This window comes from Drosophila willistoni (genome assembly GCF_018902025.1).
Source record: "Drosophila willistoni isolate 14030-0811.24 chromosome XR unlocalized genomic scaffold, UCI_dwil_1.1 Seg144, whole genome shotgun sequence".
NCBI classification, from domain to species: domain Eukaryota; kingdom Metazoa; phylum Arthropoda; class Insecta; order Diptera; family Drosophilidae; genus Drosophila; species Drosophila willistoni.
Genome location: NW_025814057.1, coordinates 332,197 through 354,152, shown reverse-complemented (window position 1 = coordinate 354,152; position 21,956 = coordinate 332,197). Strand labels below are relative to the sequence as shown.

The 21,956-nt window shown below is 38.1% G+C and overlaps 1 protein-coding gene across 1 annotated transcript in view; it reads left to right on the top strand.

Annotated features, from left to right (window-relative positions):
- LOC6639345 (DNA N6-methyl adenine demethylase) overlaps window positions 1-21,956 on the top strand; it is an 84,817-nt gene that overhangs the window by 17,818 nt on the left and 45,043 nt on the right. Inside the window, 1 exon segment of the mRNA XM_023181731.2 lies at window positions 1,437-1,574. Within this exon segment, the coding sequence (XP_023037499.2) occupies window positions 1,437-1,574 (138 nt within the window).

Sequence of the window (21,956 nt, the reverse complement as noted above, 5' to 3'; positions counted from 1 at the left end):
ACGTGATGGCAACATGTGTGCGCGCCTGCGCGTGCCAACATTGTAAATGCGGCAGCTCCAGCCTTTGGGATCTGGGATAGCATGCAAGTTCTGGGATCGGAGACCTGCGATGTTAGGGATCTATAACGTCGCTCATTTACCGTTAAAATGCAGCGGCTGTCATTCTGCCTGCACTCCCCATCCCAGCCGTTAATTTAGCTCAGACAAGGGCATTCCAGAGGCACTCCTGCGAAGCTGTTGCGTCCATTTGCCTTCATCTCCATGCCATATGTCGCCTACATCTTTCATTTCAAGACATCCGATCTATTTTTGGGACAGGCGCGTCTGCGCACACATGGAGTTATGGGGAATAGCTGGGGGTTGATCGTCACAAAACGATTTCCATTTCATTTCCACATACTTCGTTCTGTAGTAGTTTTCCCATTCCCAGCTCAAAACGGTACTTTGTTTTAATGACTCCTGTTCGGCGTTTCAAGACATGCCCGCGTTTTAGGCTCTCGAAACTATTTTTATTTATGAATTTTCAACCGGAAATAGATTTTCGACTTGAGGCTGTTGCAACAGGCGGTTATGTATTCTATGCTTATGGAATTATCTGCTTTTCTGTTCCATCCAGACACCTTTTTTAATACTTTCCTCCTTCCCTTTCTCACAATTTTCAATTTGGAGTCAATGACATTTTTCAAACTATTTAGAAGACTTGCGAGACGTGATAGAGGTTTTATGTATAACTTGACTCTTATTGTATCGAGAAAGACAGGCAGACGTATTCAAAGAATGTAAATTAAATAATTGGTAATCCAATCTTGACTAATTTTAACTCGAAGGTATTTTAGAATAAACTTATTATTTATACTTTTTCTTGTGTTTCGGAGATATTTTCTATGCGTTAGACAAAATAACTACCAGTATTGTTTCTAATTTTATTTTATGACATATGTTGAATGGATTTATTAACAGAATCTGATTGGAACTGTACAAAGCTTTAAGTGGGATAAGTTTTCTTCAAGTTAGACTTGGTTCGTGTCTCTGCTAAACATGAACGCTTTTTCATTGCTTTGAACTCATTTAAAACTTTGGTAGAAAACATTGTTGACAACGGTTTCGACTTTTGCATGCGGTTCTAACTTTCGATTCGGATGATCCAGTGGCGCCATCTAGCTAAAGCTTTGAAAGCTGCTTCACCCATGACTGCCAAATATATTACATTTTACCGGTAAAATAATCGTATCTAGCAAACAACAAGAAAGAATGCCAGGATTTCGGTATTCTAATATCGGTTTAATCTAAAATTTACGTATAACGAAAGGCAAAGGTAAATTTAGTAAATTATTAAAAAGGGATTGCATTCTAATAATAGTCTAGAAATATTTGTTTTAGTTTTCATCATCGCATCATTTTGAGAAATAACTAACTTGGTTTTATTCTAAATTCAGATTGTCTACGGTACTGATGGACAACCTGTTCGGCCCGATGCAAAACGCGGACGTGGAAAAGGAAAGACTTCCAGTACGGGGAATACTGCTGCAAATGCTACAACCATAGCCACTGCCAATGGAACACCAACATCTGGGGTAAGTGTTTGGCGGGAATAATCGTAATGGCAGAATAAGATTTGGATGAGGTGATGATGATTATTATAATGATAATGCTGATGATGCCTATGACGAAAACATCCGAATCCAATCCATGGTCACAATATTGAGGGGTACTATTAAGTCACGCGATAGTGCGTTAGCCAAATGTGCTGTGCCAGTTTAAATCATGTCTAGCTCCAGCAGACGCCCGACCTTAGGCACCAGCACCCGACGGCATGTCATGCCATGCTGTTTTCGCGGCGAACGCCACATGCGCTGTAACATTTTCCACGTCATCACGCCGGCAAAGTCGGCATCGTCATCATAGTCATTCGGCATCCGCATTATTTGTGCAGGCAAATAGGTTGCGGCTCGGGGTTCCCCAAACGAAAGGCAGACAGGCCGCCAACCAGCCAACCTCATGGCATAATCCACCGCAGGCAGCAAGCACCAACTGAACATCGCACTCAGCAAGCTGCCGAGAGCTCTTGGGGTCACCATCTCTGCCCTTTTATATCTCTTTCTCTCTAGTGCTCTCGCCATCTTCGTGGGCGAATAAAAAAGTCCAAAAACGGAAACAAGGGACCAGCTACCTTTTACAATGTCGACCTCTCCATACTCTTTATAAAATTCGAATCAACCAAATAATACATTTTGATAACTAACTATTGCTAACTGCGCTAACTATTGTTAGATAATATATTAAATTAGATGGGTACAATGAAGGATATCTATTTTCCATTTTCTCTTATGTGGCAAACTTTTGAGCAAATCAAGAAAGGGTATCAAGGAAATAAATGCGGATGGGCAGACAAAGTTACTCTGACAGGCAAGGGCACTTGTGCAGTAGCGACATGCCGCACGTACCAAAAAGACAGACGCCCAGACCCTAAGCCAGTCATTCAACTAGCTAGCTACTTAATGTCTGAGGGCAAGGGTCTCTCTGCTATCTGGTTGCTGCTGTTGCTGTCTGTTTATCCGTCTGCCGTTGCTCTGGGAATTCGCAACGAGAGACAGCATCCACAGTCACAGCATGGCAAAGGCAGTTGCCATTGACTTTGACCTTTAGCTGAGGTTTGGCACGCAATGTCGTCACTGTCATTGCCAAGTCTGGATTCTCAGTCTGGGTTTGAGTTGCTTCCGCTGTAGGCTATGGGTCAACCCCTGACATGGGAGTTTCAAGGCCGAATTATCCTAAAGAAACAACCTCTTCCGAATCTAAAAATACAATTAATGCTATACATAACTAATATGATCTATGAAATTAAATCGAGAACTAATGAAGTGTAAAGCGGTTGAATGTATTAAGTTATTTTTATTCAAATTTCGATACATACATATATGTAGCTTTAATCTATAGATTAGTCTTTTCGATTTTATCTTTTGGATTTGTTTGAAAAGCAACAGTTTTTTTATGTCTACTGGTTTTGATGTCGTTATTTCCTCCGACTTCTGGTATACACACTCAAACACTTAAACTCACAAGCACACAAAAAGACACATTTAAACAGGGGTTCTTAAACACTTGACATGTCCATAAAATTCGCCGCAACGTCATCCTTTCCAAGTGTTACCAAATAACAACGGCAACGAGTCAGAAAAACAACAACAATTCGTGGAACCCCAAATAGGTCTCTGGTCTTGGGTCGTAGTCTGATTTTAGTCTCTGGCTGTATTCCTTTAACAATGGAGACAACGATTGCCTCTGCCGCTTGAGCTTGACATTGAACAGAGCTGCTTGCGGTTGAGACTTTTGTCTTCCCGTTCTCTCTCATCTCAATTTCCATGTCTTAGTGCCTTTGGCAGTTTCCATGCTAGCTGCCTTTTCCGGCAACAGTTGCAAAGTTTTCCCTAGCGTAGAAGTAGAGAATGTGAAATTTTTGGTGGCCCAGTTACACGAACCACCACCGCCAATATCAACACCAGCTCCTGGTCTACCGACTGATACGAAAAGAAGTTACTCCCGCTGCGTTTCTGGTCGACAAACTCGTGGTTTGTGACCTTTATCGTCTGACACAGAAAGAGAAAAGTACGGTGCCACGCCGAAGTTTATACACCCTTGCAAGTTCTTGTGTCACTGGAAAATAACAAATTTATTAATCTGGAGCTATTCGACCAATTTTTCTCATAGGAGCTACATATATGATGTAGTAACGCCCTCTGAGAGCTAAGCAGTATAATGGCCCAAGCCATCTGCAGTAATTAAATGCCTAAAGTGAATACAATATTAACGGATTTCGTTCTGATCAAGCACATATGTACATATATCCCATACATTGTCAAAGAGGCGAAAAAAAAATTGTATAAAATATATATTCCTTTTGCAAGAGTATCAAAACGGTGGAAAAATGACAAACCAAAAATGCCAAAAAGAAAGATAGAAATTCCAGAGCCACCACTAACAGCAACCGGGTATCAGATTTACCAAGGACAAACCAACTGCATTGCCATGGTCATGGTTTGGCGGCATTCATGCATTGATGCCTCGGCTGCCAGAGGCCGCGTGGGCATCGTAGTGCTGTTAGTGGCCTTCATGTTTGCATGCAGTTTCACAAAAAAATTTTTTTTTGGCAATCCAATGTTAGCTGTTGTTGGCTATTGTTCATTTTTGCTGGTGGCCTCGCCTAGTCCCTGACTTTGTCCTAGTTAATGGTCAATTGCAACTTGTTGTTCCGCACCAACTGAAAATCTGCATACACATATAAACGATGACACTGGACTTTATGAAATTTACTCTGAATTGTTGTTTTACGAATGTCACTAAACTGATTTCCATCGTTGACGCAAAGAATGCGTTAACAAAAAATAATTTTAAAACATTAACAAAAAGAAGAAGAAGAAATGAATGAGTTTATTTATGACTTTGCGCTGCGTGTTTTCGTTTAGTGTCGCCCACAAACAGTTGACTGCCTGCCTGTCAGTTGCCGTGCAACAGCATAAACGGTTGTCGACGTTGGCGGCAATTAGTTAGCACTCTTTAGCCGGATCCCCAAGCCAATGCAATGAGCTTGTCACAATGTTTGGACATGGAAACAGCACAACGATACCAAACAAGGAGACCGAAAAGGAGTATGTGGAGAAGAAAGAGAACGAGCAGAGTATGCCCACCAACTGGCCGGCAACTTCAATAAGAAGCCGCGTGAACGTTTAATTAGACGGCGCCTGTTGCTTTAAAAGCCCCTCAACTGGTTGTAACTTCAAGTTAAAGTCGGTTAGGAATGTCAAACCTAAGACACACCTTGGCCATCAGTCAAAACGACAAACACACTCACACACACACACACACACACACTACACAGAGAGAGGAAGAGATAGATAAACATGGCACATGGCCAGAAGGAGCACATATAATCGTAAAAGCCAACATGTCAGAGCGGCGCCAAAACGGCTGCTACTTCAGTAGCAACAACCCAGTGGCAACATCACATCTACCACCAACCGTGACAGCGACGTCGGCGACAACTACGCCGGCGACTCCTACGTGCAATGGCTATACAAGAGCTTAGCTCGTAAAAAAAAGACCGACGGCCAGGGCAGGTTGGGCCGGGATGGGTTGGTCTTGGTCTGGGCTGTGCCGCCAACAGCAGGCAGACAAATTGTCGTCCAACTGTCCGCATTGGGTTTACCAGACATACAGCCAGCAGCAGCACAAACCCGAGAGTCGAGCACCAAGTTGGCACTTGTGATGTCCCAAACTGAAATGTAATCGAGACGGCGCAAACGAGAGGCGCGGAGCCGACTGACTTTTGGCACACGCAGCACCAGCCAACGGCAGCACGTGAGCAAAGCAACCTACCCTCCGCCCCCCATGGTCTCTACTGTTTTCCACTGACAGTCGACAGCTTGTTGCGGTTTTTTTATCTTTTTCCTTTTTTATGAATGACTGCATGAACGGACAGGGGCGTTGCTATCGTTTTGGCTGGGTCTTAAGCCGAACAATGAAAGCGTTGCGAAAGGCCACGCAACAAGCAGCAAGCAACAGGCAAAGCTGCCGGCACCTTTATGGTGGCTGCCAGTTATCCGTAATTGAAGTCCAAACCAAACACAGCGACACTAAAAGTGTAGAGCGAGGAGGAAGTGAAATAAAAGCCTTATCAACGTTAAGGCCTAGCCATTTCAATGTCATGGCTTCCTTTTCGGACCGCACTTGACATCAAATTCAAGGTCTTTAAAGCCCGACTTCAGTGGGTCAAGGACAAGGGCAGAAAACCAACAGCCAGAAAAAAAGGCAAACAAAACTTCATCTAATAACAATACTGGATTCATTATAGCAACTAAGGGAAAGCGTGAAGAGGGGCGACATGGCAAGATGAAAAGTGCTGGCTAAAGGACAAGGGGCTTTAACCCTTTACTATGACCTCCCACTGGTTTTTGGGGTTTTTGCCACGCGCTCACACTTGACCTTTTGCTTAAAGAAAAGGGGTACAGAGAAAAAACCTACAGTTCACTCAAATATCCTTCAGGCCTTTTGTGAAAAAGGGTCTGGAAAAATTTTTCTTATTCTGGCTATTTTTCGACTGCTTACTTATACAAATGGATACTTTTTCCTCCTTTTCCTTTCCGCCTTACCTACTTTATCAACTGTTGCTTATTGAAAAGAGTGAAACAGCATTTGCATGCTTCTATTGGACTCCGTTTTTTTTCCTTTTTTTGGCGGGCGAGGGTGGATTTCGTAGACTAAAGTCTGCGGCATGTCTGAGGCCAACCAAGTGCACATTTTGTCACATTTTCCTTTTGAACGTGGATTGCCTTTTAGCAAAAAAAAAAAACAAAAAAGTTGATTGACCTTTTGGAGGTCGGGGAGTTCAACAGGCTGAGTCAAGGATTCAAGATTAATAACCTGTCTGCTGATGACGTTTATTAAAATGAAATTTAAATTTAATTTTCTATTTTCTTTGAATTTTTTAAGTGTCATTATTTTTCCTGGAAAGTAAACAACAAAATAAAATTTACAACTTTTCCGAGAGAAAACAGAGCCTTAACTAAGCCGAATACTTCCGCTTTATGTTTTCTCTCTTTCTCGCAATCTTCTTTTTCCCTACATCCTAGCACACACACACACACACTTTGAGAGAGAAGGGCAGACAAAATTGCAGCAATAAATTTGAAATTCAATTTAAAATGAACATAAATTGCTGAAACTTTTCGAAGCATGTCATTTTTAAAACATTTTTCAACTAACACAGGCACACACAAAAATACACACACATTCTCATATTAATATGCATGTATGTATGTATAAAACACATTAAGCGCTTTAAGGCACAAAATGCTGCCATAAAAATCGTCTGCTCGTTAATTTCTTGTATACTTGTGTTTTTTGTATTTTGTTTTTTTTGCTTTATTTACTGCCTTTTCGCTTGTCTTATAACGACCCACCTACCCACCTACCCGCTTACCGTCACTTATTCTACACCCCACTCACTGTCCCCCACAATCCCTTCCCGCACCAGCTACAACTTTTCTATATACACTTGATAAATGTGCCTGTTTCATACACACACATATACAGATATATATTGTAAATATATATGTGCATATATACGTACAAATATATGTACATAAGAGAAAGAGAAAGAAAGAGAGAGCTATATTGGCCAAAGAGCAAGCGAAGGAAAAATAAGAACTTTCTCAAAAAAAAAAATGATAATAAACTAAATAAAAATTTACAGAAAGTACACTATTGGATACTCAGTAAAATAGCATTGTGATGCAAGCAAAACCCAAACTGTTTGAGAATAAAAGTTATATGATTTGTTGCACCGTTATCTCGAATTTTCTTCACAAACTCCTTTTTTAATTTCGGAATGCAAAAATTTAAAAAATTAGCACAAAACCAAACACGGTGAATCCATGCATACCCTAGATAGATATTATTCTATAGGTATATTGGTAAAATTGTTGTTGCTCTACGACAACGAGATGAAGGCGACGATGGCATAGCAGGCAGGGGGCAGGCAGTAGTAAAGCTTTTCAATTGCCACCCCCATAGAATTGCGCGTCTATAATGCCTTATATAAACGAGCTCTCTTACATACATACATACACATATACATATATGCATATACATACATATATGTTCTTACATGTGTGTGTGCGTGCTGTGTGTGTATCTGTCTGGTTGCTGGGTCGAATTTGGGGTTTGGGTTGGTCGCTCGCTTTAATTTTGGGCTTGCCTTAAGTGCTCACATGGGGGTTGTTTCCGCTTTTCTTTCGTTTCCGTTTTTTCTTTTTTTGCTTCTATTTTCTTGCTGTTTTTGTTTTCCAGAGCTATTTTTATGATATTTATTTTCAGCGTCGGTGATTTGAATTCTTAAAGTTATACTATATTTTCTTTTTTAAATTTTATTGCATACTTTTGTAAGAAATATGAACGTTTAATTTGCAATCGCCAAACATAAACGTATATATAAATATTTATCTCGACGTCTGGTTGTTTGTCTGTGATTAGTTGCAACCCTTAAAATTGTTCGGAATGCTCATACGACTGTGGAAGTAGGCGTCGTTATACCGTGTAGTCATGAGCTTAAGGGCTTTGTGATCGTCACAACTCGTATATTAAACGAAATACAGCTTGTTTTAATCAGGATACCCAATTTGGTTAATTTTTTGTCTGTACATTTTTTTTGTTCGTTTTCCGATTTAGCAAGCATCAAAAGGATGTGTTTTATTCGAGCCTCTTGGCTTATAGAGAACCATGTTTTTTATCCGTCTTCTGGCAATCAAGTTTTTTGTGTATAGTAAAGCGAAGTTTCTTTGTTTTTCAATATTTCTGAGCTTTTCTTTGTACTGACTGCAGCTGCAGTATCAGGCATCATTTGTCTGGACCCCTCCTCCTAACACACTGAGAAACTAGAAATAGAGAGGGAAAGAGAAAGAAAGGCACAGAGAGAGAAAGAGAACGAGAGAGAGAGATAGTAACACAGTAAGAGAGAAGCATCAACGTCAACCGAAAATGCCAAAACGGTCATAGACATGCCACTCGAACTTTGTCGCAGGCGCATTGAAAATGCAAAAGTCAGATGGGTATACCAGAGAGGAAGGGCGAGTCGTAGCAACAGAGACAAACGCAAAAGGAGTAGATGCGGCAATGGGGAGGCTGGGTAGTCGTCTAGTCTTTGGTCTGGCCTAATGCACATTTGATGGCATTCACCATTGCTTGATTAGCAATGCGGTTCTCACGCAACTTGGCAATGGGGCAAGGTGGAGGAGTAAAGTGCTCAAGCGAGAGTGGAGCAATGTGTACAATTAATAAAGAATACATATCACGCCTTAAACTCACTACAAAAAAGGGCGTTAACTGCAATACAACTAGGACCAAAAACATATATATGTAAATGGAAATTATAAATCAACGCAAACTTCTGGTCCTTTAAAACTACTTTTCTAAAAATTTCATTTCACGTCGCACCGTTACAAAGAATTAGATGACTTTTATAAATTCGACTATTTAGATAAACGATTTGGTCACTTTTACACATATGTATGTATAGTAGATAGAATAAGAGTATCGTACAAATATTGCAAGGGTATACAAATTTCGGCACGGTCAAAGGTGACTTAGCTGTCTGGTTTATTGCTGTTGTTATTTCGCTTTCCTTTCGTTAGGCTGTTCCTGGTTTAAATTACAGACGAACAAAAACGTACAACAAAATGAAAATGATAAACTGCAAACTGCACATAATTATGCAATTAAAATTTGACGTTGTTGTTGCTGCTGCAGTTATTTTTATTATTATTATTGGCCATATTTGGACAAAAATAACAACAAAAAACTAACAAAAACAAAACAAGAGTTGGCATAAATAATCAAAGAAGAAGCAAAAACAAACTTGGAAAAACAAAACAGAAAATAAATGCAGCATCAACTCGGCAGATTCTGCGAACCAGATTATTTCTGTTGCCCTTATGTAAACAGCAACTTCTTTTCTTTTCCGACCACAAAAGAAAACAAGGAAAAAAAGAAAGAGACAACTCCAAAGCAAAGGAAAAAAACTATAAAAAAAACATTACCTTACCAACAGATGCTAAAGTCTGTTAGCCTGGCTGTTAGACACAAAAATGAGTGAAGCGCTTTAAATAAGTTTGACTAATAATACATATTTAGATGAGTTGATTGAGATGATTTTAAGAATATAAAATTGGAACTAATGGCACTTTGGTCAGTTTAATCAATATTCTTATATCATCAGATATTCTTTAAGACTAACTTCCAAAATTGAATGGAGTAAGTTGTCGACTTTGAAATACCTTGCACTGAATAAGTTAAATTTTATGAATCAATTTTTTATAATCAATTCTTTTCACGCCCCAAGGAAAGTTCCTTTTTCTGCCTGCTATATACATTTTTAGATGCACCCAATGAGTGCATGGTATACTCTTTTCGTTTTTATATTGCTTTTCCATTTGGTTGGCTAAAGCTTGAGAATGCACAGAGGTGAAGGTGAAGAAGGGGTTTTACCAGTACGAACACACAAATTGTGCACATTACCGACGCGTAAAATGTAAAGAAAGAAAACTACGAATATCTTTCGTATGCACGCCCAATTTAAAATTAATTGCCAGACACAAAAGAACATAAGGCATGAGCCGAGGGGAAAGGAGTGGCACCAGGCTTGAACGAGTGGATAGGGCTACATACAAGTAGGTGAATGTAGGGAAGCGAGTGCAACTTTTTGTACGTGTTTGTCTGTCTGTGTGTGCAGTGAAGTATGCATGCAGAAAATTAAAATTAATAATTTATATATTAAAACACATGAGAGAAGCCCAGAGCCGAAGCAATGGCTCCACTCTTCACTTCTCTACAAGCTCTCCCCGTCTACGGCAGAGGATAGACGGCGGAAGGCACAGAAATACATAAAACAACAACTATAACAACAAAAGAAATCAAAGTAAATCAGTCGTTGGGCCGACTTCGACATACCATGCAATTTACAATTTTTAAATTTTTTATAATTGAAGTCCAATATCATGCCAATTGATATTGATAGCGTACTAACTGCAGCATGTGTGTATACAAACGGACGTCGAGGGTATTCCGAAATCGGCACCACTCCTAACTTACTTCTTTCTTAAAAGCGGCAAGGGTCGCGGTCGAAGGACACATAACGATATGACACAAACAGTTATTACTTGTTTATTTGTCCCTCAACCCAGACCTTACCCCGTCCCTTGCACATTGCTCACCTTTAACTTTACTTGAGAGTCAATATATTCGGTTGCCAGGGGCAACTAGCCAGTGGAACTAACTCTACCACAAGGGGAACTGCAAAGCGTTATCCCCATTAACATTGAAAACCCCTTCATCGCGCCCCTTACTCCTTATCAAAATCTGGCAGCAACCCCTTTAGTCAGCCACAAGACTCTCAAAACTTCCCTCTGCGTACACACACATACACCACTTTAAAAAAATATATACATATATGCTGCACACATTACAATTAACTAAAATTCCAATGTCAACTCATAAATTTGAATTTTTGGTATATTTTTTGCCAGCGACACTTTTCAAGTTTCTTGTATACAATTCTTTTTGCATACAATTAAGAATAACCAAAAACTGAAAATTCGTTGCGCCACAACTTCCACCATCCAATCATAAATGGAGAAAAATTAAAGGAGAAGAACAAAACAACATAATAATAATAATAAAAAAAAAAGCTTTACGTATTTTTGCACTTTAAACAAGCGGCCGTAAAAATTGTTGCTTATGTTGCTTTGAGGAGCGAAGGCTTCTTCTTAGCTAAGCGTGCGAGGATAGGAGAGGGTAGAAGCAGGTTTATAAATAATTCACCTGAATGCGCGTATAAGAAATTAAAAAGCAAAAATAGCAAAAGGAAAAGGAAAACAGACAGAAGCGAAGCAACAAAAGCTTGAATGAAGCTTATTGATTTTTCCCCCGGCCAACAGCTTCCCCTCCACAAACCCAGCCCTTACCCCCTTTCAAAAGTGGAAAAAAAGAAAACAGGCAATTTTTATTGCAATTTGCATGAATAAACTATAAAATAAACAATATAAATATAAATAATGTGTTGCCAACAACAACAACAACAACAACAAAATAGCAGCAAAACAAGAAAGGCAAACAAAGAAAAACCCAAGGCGAAATGATCGAAAGGAGCCCGTGAAAAGCGATGGTCCTGGACAGGGGGAGAAGGAGAAGGCAAAGGGAAAATATACATAAAGTGAAAACAATAAGCAATGTAAGAGAACAAAAGACAAAATAAGGAAACAATGGAAAACACAAAACGAAGAACGCAAATATAAAAAATGAGGAAAATTGTATTTTGCTTTCTTGCTGTTCTTGTTGTGGTTATTGCTGTTATTACTGCTCCTCTTTTCCACTTGAAGTTTTTCCTCCATGTGGAAATCAAGAAAAAGAGGAAGAAAATTTTGTCGAAAGAAAGAGAGAGAGAATATAAAATAAATTGCATCATAAAATACCGGGCCGAGTCGAGTCGACCCGACTCGCGCTGAAGTCAAGGCAGAGAAGAGGAGCATACGGCAAAGTAAAAAGGCAACGCGAGAGAAAAAGTTTAGTAAAAAAGTAGAAGAAATAAAGGATGAGGTAAGAAACTCAAAGAAAAATAAATAGCTAGTCTAAAGAAAAAACAGTTAAATTTGAATTTTATGCAAATAAGGTGTATTTATAAGCAATTCGAAAAAAAGAATACAACTCGGTCGGTGGGTCGATATTTATCGCAGATAATTTAAAATACTCGCAAGCTAGTTACACACTCTTTCACCATCCTTATGACATGCATTATTTAATGAATGTATAAATTCAGCACAAGCAAAAATTCCAGATCTGAAAAACTACGCAATAGCCGTTCCTAACACCAAGAGTGACACAATTATGTAGAATTATTGAAATTCATGAACTTACTAAACAAAAAATATTGCCTCAGAATGGAAAACATTTCGTTGAAATTTGAATGACCTTAAGATATTCCCATCAGATTAGAAACCATACTAATCGTTCTCTAACTAGTGGTATGTTCCAAAGTCGATGGCCACTACGGTTGAATGAATTTTCGCACTTTACTAGATTTATGACTTGAAGATGTGGCATATAAAAAGAACCAACTATAGTTTACTAAACTTATGCATACATAAATTGATGTACATATATGTGCATATATCCATATATATTTCTTACAATTAGATATGGCTTTAACTATATTATATATGTACATATGTATGTATGCTCTAAGCAAGCCCAACAGCAGAAAATGGCAATCGAGCAAAAGTGACTATCGTTTCCCAGATATCTGGACATGGTTGCATTAAAACTTTGGATAATTACATAACTTTTATATGCACGTTTACATGAATATATATATGTATATATATATATAAATATACATGTGTGTGTGTGTGTGTGTGTGTGTCACATGTTCTTTGTGCATATAAATAGTTATATGTATGTATATAAAACCTCACAAATGTTGCAGGGAGTTTGGGGCGTGGCTGGCTACCATAATAAATAAACGTACAGTTTACATGTGGCAAGTTAATGCAAACAGACACACACACACACGGAATATTGGTGGTTTTTCCTGCCCAGGAAAATGTAAAATTAATGCATAAAGTTTACAACGGCAGCAATAGGAACAGCAACAGCAACAACAAGGACACCACCAACTAAGGCCAAAACGACACCCAGCAAAACTAACAAGAAGTCCAGGCAACTGAAGACAGCAACACCATAAGCATAGGAGAAAATATGAAAATGCGGAAAGTGAGATAAAAACTGGGTATTGTTTATGGGTTTTTGTTGATTTTTGTGAAAATTTGCCGTAATTATTACAATGTGGACGGAGTTTCAATTTAGGGGTCACTGCGGGCCAGGTCAGGCAAGAACTAGTCAGGCTAAGACAGACAGTGGAAAAAATAAAAATATGATGATGATATGATGACTATGACATGATGAAACATGATGTAAATGTTTGACATTGTACAAACCGAAAGCGAAAATGGCTAATGATTATGCAAAACAGCAATAGCACTTCCCAAAAGGGCGGCAACCCGTCTACTAAGTTTATATGTATACTCCTAAATATATTTTCTTTTTAATCAATTTCTTAAAAATCAATTTCGATCTATAAAAACTTTTCAAATATAATGATCGTTGCATATTGGTGCTTTGACTGGTGAATGATTGCAGGGAGAAGCAGATTCTGAGTAGGGATGTCGGGAGACATCATTGGCATAATAATGCCAATTATTAGCAAAAAGTTTTGCGAATGAAAATGAATCTGGGAATGTTAACCGGCAGGGAGTGTATTTCATCTTCATCTTTTGCAGTTCAAATGTCGCAAAGTTGAAGATAATTGCATCACACAGATACAGTCACTCGTAAATGTGAAAAAGCCAATTCACCTCCTTCAAAAACTGGGGCCGCACCTACGCCCACAAGGGACCCTGCCAAGCTCCATCTTTTGCGACTCCTCTGCCGCCGTCTCCACCAAATTCTCTCTTTTCTCGTTGCTTCTTTTCTTCTTGCAATTTTCATATCATTTAATTAAAATCGCAAATTTGGTACACGTTTTCGTTTTGTTTTTCGTTTCGTTTCCTTTTTGGTTTTTATTTTTATTTTTATTACTGACACACAAAAATAAAAAAAAATAAAAACTCAGAAAGCAGAAGAAAAAAGTGCGCAAAATGCCAGAAAATTAAAAATACTTCGGAATTGAAAACTTGCCACGAATTGTTTCTGCCGTTTGTTGCTACAAAAGGAAGCGGGCGTAACGCCATTAAATTGCCTTTTCGTTCTCCTCCTCCGCCTCTTATTCCTACTTCGTTTTCCTTTACCACCAACTCCACCTTCCCTTCCTTACCTGGTGCAGGGCTACTCCCTGCTGCGCCCGAGTCATTTCCTTTTTTATAGGTCTTGTATTCCCTTTTGATTTATTTCCGAACCGCAAGTTTTATTGCCCAAAGAACAAAACACAAAAAACAGCAACGTTGAAAATGCAATCAAATGTTAAATCCGATAACACCTATAATATAAAGACTTCACTGACAAACTTTCGACGCCGTTTTACGTTTGACCATATTATCCAGTTTTCCCAAATTACCCGGGGTTTTTTAGGTTTTGTTCTTCAAATATAAAACAATAAAACAAAAAATCTTAAGTTATGCCAATGCAGATCAAAAGAATTTTCAATATTTTCTGATGATTCCAGTAGTTTACTATTTCAAGTTTTTAAATCGAAGAATTTTCAGACAAAGATTTAATATTTTGACTGTTAATCTTTATATTTGTTATTTAAATGTTAAGTATTTTTGTGATATTGGATGTTGTAATTTAACTTTTTTTTAAATCACAAACCGCGCGACCTTCTTTTGTAACTTCTTTTCATTCAACAATTGCTTTCCTCTCTGTGTGTGTATGCTGGAAAGAGATGCAAAAAGCAAACTAATCAAAAAATTCAATTTCCTTGGAAAATTTAATTTTGCTCAGGGAAAATTCAATTTGCCTTGCCTTTTTCGGAGATTCTCTTTTGGTAGGGAACGCTGGTCGCGAGCTTACTAAGGGTACAATTGTAGCAAAGAGAGAAAGAGATAGAGACGATGAGAGTCGCACACATAGATAGAGAGCGAGACACACTAATGGAAGAGTAGGGGAAAACAGTAAAAGAGAAAATAAAGAGTGTTACATTTTGGCCTTTGTGTAGGTTTTCCTGACAGCTATGAGATAAACATTTTTTTATATTATTAACATTTTCTTGAGCTTTTGTTATATCCGTGTTTTTTACATTTTTACTTAATATCTTATTAACTGTTTTTGGTTGCCTTTTGTATGTATACGTCACGGCGCCTCAAAGTATGCACTGCATTTTGCAAAACATTTAATTAATATTTATGCCTAACATAATGACAATCCGCATCCCCTCTTTTCGTTTCTGCCACAACCTCGATGCTTCCTTGTGGGACCAAAAGCATTTATTTCACTTGCAAAAGGTCACGGCCAAAAGTAAGCAGTGAGTCGAGAGCTAACAACAACAAGTTACCCAAACCAGCTGCAATTTAAACTTCATTGCAGGCCGCGAAACTTAACTTGCCTTTTCGCCTTGACTCTGGCTCTGACCCCGCTCTGTTGCCCGCTGTAGTTCTTGCTCTGTCTCTGTGGTAAAACGAGTTTTCGAGTCTGCTTTGGGCGCGATTTAAACATATTTTTAGCCACATATACACAACAATTGCATGCATATTATAAAAATGAGAAAAAAGAAGACAAAGAATCACAAATTGAAGAAGATGAAGAAGGAATAGGTGAAACAGGAGGAGAAGATGTTACAAAAGAAAAGAATGCCAGAGACTCATGAAATATTCTGACCCCAAGCAGTTGTTGTTTGACTGGTCACTTGAGAGATTTGCACAGAAAGATCAAGATCAGCCGGATATTTCTAAAATGGTAAAATGAGGCAAACAGCAAAAAAACAGAGACAAAATATAGAAGTATTTCACCTAAAATCTTTAAATGGAAATCAATTTCATTATGGGATATTACAATAATGGGCAAGTAAAAAACATTAAAGGGATAAAGAAGACAACCAAGAGCACGGCAAATGTTAAAAGTGAAAATGCAATTTATGAGCACATTGTCAACGTCTTCTCCTTTTCTTTATGTTTCTACTTTTTTATACCCTAGCAAAAAGGGTATATTAATTTTGGTCAGAAGTGTGCAACGCATAGAAGGAAGCATCTCCGACCATATAAAGTATATATATTCTTGATCAGCACGACGAGACGAGTTCAAATAGCCATGTCCGTCCGTCCGTCCGTCCGTCCGTCTGGATCAACGCAAACTCCTCCTAGACCGTAAGAGCTACAGAGCTGAAATTTTGCATGTAGGCTTGTATATACTGCAGGCGTTGTATATCTCGGATTCAGCCGGATCGGATCACTATATCATATAGCTCCCATACAAACGCCAAAGTCACGAACAGTGACTTTTCTTAATAACTTCGTTATTTTTTGAGCTATTGTCGTGAAATTTAATATTGGTGAGTTAATTACACATATAAACGACTATGCCAAATTTGATCAAGATCGGGTGACTATATCATATAGCTCCCATAGGAACGATCTTTCGAAAACAGTGACTTTTGTCAATTACTTCGTTACTTTTGAAGCAATTGTCATAAAAATTTATATTTCTCAGTTTAGCATAACTATTAATGACTGTGCCAAATTTGATTAAGATCGGGCGACTATATCATATAGCTCCCATAGGAACAATCGGTGGTGAACAGTGACTTTGATCAATATGTTCGTTATTTCCTAAGCCGTTCTTTCGCAAATATTATACCTTTTACACAAAAAACTTGCAAGGGTATACAAACTTTGACGCGGTCAAAGTTAGCCCCGGCCCTCTGGTTTTTGGATTGCATTGTCAAATAATAAACAACAGCAAGATCACTAAGCATAGCGCCTTTGAGCCGTACGTTTCTTTGTAAAAACTTTTCATATTGATTTGGAAAAGCGGCATTCAAGTCTACAAAATCATTGTAGAAACACCATTGACAAAAGCTGTGCGTTTCTGATTGACATCTAAAGTGAGCACAATAATATGGAATCGGGCTATGATGATACAAAGTGTAACATTACATGGTACCTTTTTAATCATGCAGCGATTTGCGACAGTACAGTAAGAAAACTTGCTCTCTATAGATATTCGTAAGATCCTTGATTTAATCTTTTTGTTGTTTTTTAAAATCATTTTTCTATAGTTTTGTATTTGTCTCGTAGCTGTTGTCTGCTGCTTGTTATTTCATGCCCTTTTTAAGCTTTTATGTCCTTTTTTGTTATTGTATTTGTTGCTGTTATTTCCTGTAAAATGTACTTAAAATCAACCGAGTCTAAACAACAGAAGATGCAACAGCAGCATCACAATATTTTGCCCACAACTTTAGCTGTTTGCCGTATTTCTTTTGTTTTAGCCTCTGCTCTTCATCTCTTATCCTCCACATCTGCCCGCACCCCCTACTCACGGCTCCGCTCTCGTTCACTGTCCGTGTCTTTCTGCCTTTCGGTCGTCTTGTACCTTTTAAATATTCGCAGGCGTCCATAAATCATTCGAAGTTATGTTGAATTTTTAGACAGTTTTTTATGCATTTAGTTTCTCTTTTGCTTGGTCTTTTTGCTTTCCCCCGTTTCATCTCCGTCTCCTTTGCTCAGTCGTTGCTTTTGTCTTTCCTTGGATGATTTGTAGTTTATGGTCGCATTTTGTTTTTTGTCATATTTTTCACTTCTCCCTTGCTCTTTTCTTGCCGTGCCTCTTTTAACAATAATAGTAGCAAAAAAAGCAGTATTTGCCTTATAAGATTCCCATCTTTGTCTTGACAGAAATTGAAATGGAAAATTAGTTCTTTTTTATCCCTTTTGATATGAATATGAATGCAGACAGACAGGCAATTAAAACAAGGCAAGCAGGTAGAGATATGGGGCTGAGTTATTAGTCGACTTTGAGTATGGTATATTAATAAACACAAAAAAAAAACTGAATTGGACTCCTTCCATCGCACCTCCCATTGCCATTTCACTTTCGAAACACTTTGACCACATGCAAATTTTGTTAGCAATTTTTCGCTGTCGTCCAAAAACTGTCTCGCCATATTTGCCCCATACTCTTCTCCATAGCCCTACAACAGCCTTCATCACCAAAAACAATCCCCCGAACTGTTCTCTGCACTAGCTTCTGGCTGTGCTTTTGACCAGGAGAACATTTAAATGCATGAAAGCGAAAGGATTTTTGGCAAGGTCCAAAATCAAAGAGCAAAAAAATTGGCCTGGCGGTTGTGCAAAAACAATACAAGAAAAAAAGGCAAGAATCCAAAAAGTAAAAACGAAAAAAAACGAAGATTTAACTGCCAGACAGAGACCTAAAAACAGGCTGGAGAGTTGGAGCCCGACTGTGCCTCTACTCTCTGAGCCTGTCCCCACTTCTGAATTTGTTGGTTGTTGTTTTTCCAGTTGACCAGGCTGGCGGCTGCGTTTTTATGACCTCGTATGCCAGCGAAGGGCTGGGACTCGACGGGCATGGGCGTAGCCAGGATCTAATCTTAATGGGTGCGTCAGGAATTATTTGGATAGAATTATGATTTTTTAAAGAGGGTACTTTGCTTCTTTACCTTATGTCAATATTTCGTAAAATCTTTGTGAGAATCTATTTTTTGTTTTTTCATATATTTATATGAAAAAATTTATTCATTTTTCCGCCCTTTTTTACATTTTTCTTGTACTTTTTACCTTTTACCTGTAGGTAAGAAAAGCGTTACAAAAAAACTAACAAGGGTATATGAACTTCGAGACGTCTGAAGGTAGCTTAGCCCTCTCGTTTTTCGTTAATCTTCCGCCGCTTGACAGAGAAGAAATGATGAACACTGACTTAATGCAATTTTCGCATCGTTTGCATTTCGCGCCATTTATTTTCCATTACTTGCAGCGACATTTTTCGTATGGTCCAGTTGAAAATCCCCCCTCCCCCCATCCCACACATATACACTCACACACTAGGACAGCCATACAGGGTCATATGCCAACTCTTTGCCTCTCTTCTTCTGTCTCTATCTTGGCCAGGGCACGTAATTCAATTTCGAACTGAAGTTAAAATTCAATTAAAATGAGTCAACGTCAACTTGAGCGTAATGCAATTTTGCCAGCCAATGCCATTAGTGAAATATTAACGCGAATGGGAAACGCAAAAACGAGACAAAAAAGATGACGACGAAAGAGAAACAAAGATAGAGACACCGTGAGGCAAAAATACAGTGTGAGAGAAATTGAGAGCTGCATTAAATATGCTTTCATAAAGGTGCGGGAGACTTCTGAATCCAGAGGGAAGGGAAAGGTAAAAGGGTCCGATCCAAAATTAATGGGATTTTCCTTTAATATGCAAAACAGAGAAATAAGAGTACATTCTTTCAACTGAAGGATATAAGAAAATAATGTTCGACTCATGACTCAAATTAATATTTTCCATCCCCACATGAAAGAATATTTCAACGAGTTTTAGGCTTTGGATTGTTTTTAATTAACCATATACCTTTATATACATACATACATACATACATACATACATAGGTATCTTTAGAAAGTGTATCAAAAATACTCAATCAAAAAGGTTATAAAGATTCATATTTTTATATTTATATATATTTGTGAAGTACTCTAAAATTAAACTTAAATTTTTAATCGATTTTTTGCAAATATCGCATACATTTGATTTGACAAATTTTAATGCTCATTATGTATTGTTCCTTCTATATCTCATCAGTTGGATTTCTAAAGCACCTGCCACCCTTGCCCTGCTGTTTCAACTGTGTCTAGTAACTGTCCTTAAATTTTTCATTTACATACTCTTTTTGTTTTTGTTGCTTTTTCGTTCTCTATTTCCGCCTGGCTCGTTATGTAACCCATAAAAACTGAAATAATGTGCCTGCCATGGCACACGCCTAAAAGTATGCTATAATTCAACGCGCACACACACATACTGATGCTGCTTGCCGTATCGTGTTTGTGTATGTGACATGTGTGTGTTTTGTGGACTATAAAAAATGAAATTATTAAATTTTATGTAGCGTAAATTCTTTATGGCAGAAACAAAAAAAGAAAAAGAAAAAACGAACAAAAACACAAATATTACACAGAATTTTTCTTACACATAAACAACTTTGATATATATTGTACATGTACATATGTATTGCATACACATTTAATGTAGGTACTGTATATAACTTACTGGCCTAACAATATAGAAAGATTTGTAAAAATTAAAGTTATCGGGAACAAAAACAAAACGCGCATAAAACACATTTTTTGTCTGACATTGAAAAATGCGCGGTCACGTTTTGTTTAGTATGGTAAAGCAAGGCAAGGCTGGGTTGAAAAGTGATGAGAGAGGATTGGGGTATCTGGTCAGGGATGAAGAACTGGTTAAAAGGTTGTAAAGATTTAGCCCGGCGGGGTTCGGAGGTGGAATTCATTTTGCCAACTTCACAGACAAAATTGTTTCTGTTGCTTTGCTGTCGCTCTGCAAATTTTATTTATTTATTTATTTGCCTTTTATCCTTTTTTCCTTGGCTTTTTCTTTTTGTAGTTTTTGTTTTTGTGGTTATTTTTATTTTATTTTTATTTTTTTGCTGCTGCCATTGTTATTGGCGAGCAGCTCGTGACTTGCTGTTGTTGGTCGGAGGCCCCCATTAAAACGACGCAGCATAATGGCAGGAACGCCAACCAAACCAAACGAAACGAAACGAGAGAAACAAGGCAAAAGAAAAAGACAAAATGAAATAACAAAAGCAACAGCAATAACAACAGCATCACCATCACATAAATTAAACTACCTGTCGCTCTACTAGCATGTTTTTTCTGCAGTTCTATCCCCCTTTCTCTTTCATGGGTCTTGTCTCTCTGCCATCAACATTGGCATCATCATCATTATCAGCATCATCATCGGCATCGGCATCATCTCCTCCAATAAGCTATAAAATTATTTTCATTTTTAAAAGTTGTACTTTTTGCTAATCATTATCTTTTTCTTTTTGCAGGTAAGTTTTATCAACTATATTTATCGCAAATTATGGTCACGACAAACATACATATATGCATATTCATATTGAAACTCGGTATCGTATATACACACACGTTCATTGATACATACATATATAGAAAATATATTGTGCATGCAAATTTTCGCAAATTTCCATGGAAAAAGGCTTATTGACAATGTGGCCGCAGGATATTCTGCGCATCCTTAATGTCGGAGAGAAAACATACAAATGGTGTACACTGGCAGAGTATAAGAGAAGACCGAGCGAGGCATAAACAGAGACAGGCAAATTAAAGAATATGTGTAAGAACGAAGAAGGTAGATTGGGTAATTAATTGTCTACCAATACTCTACCAAAATAGGCAAGCAACATACAAATATCGCTGTTAATTTCGTCAGATAAATCCAATAATTATTTCTATACCATGCACCCATAGGATACTTGTAAACTCGTTGAAATGTATGCTACAGGCAGGCCCATAAAGCATACAGCATCAACAGCCGAGTCAATGTAGTCTTACCTAGATCCCAGACACCATAGGAGCTACTTAGAGTCACCGTAGTACCTACGGTGATCAAGTTTATTTAAAATTTTTGTCATTGCCGGTCGACATTCGGCATATGCATAAGCATCTCATTTTATAATTATCCGTAGCCTTTTATGATCTAAAGCACTTATAAATCGGAGAGTCACCGTTTTATGGTTTTAGAAATTGTTCTCATATCAAAGCACTTATACCATATTTTTTATTGGAGCCATCATTTCTTTTAGGTCCCCAAGTCCCAATCCAATTATGGTATTTTGATAGTTTCTCTCCTGCTAT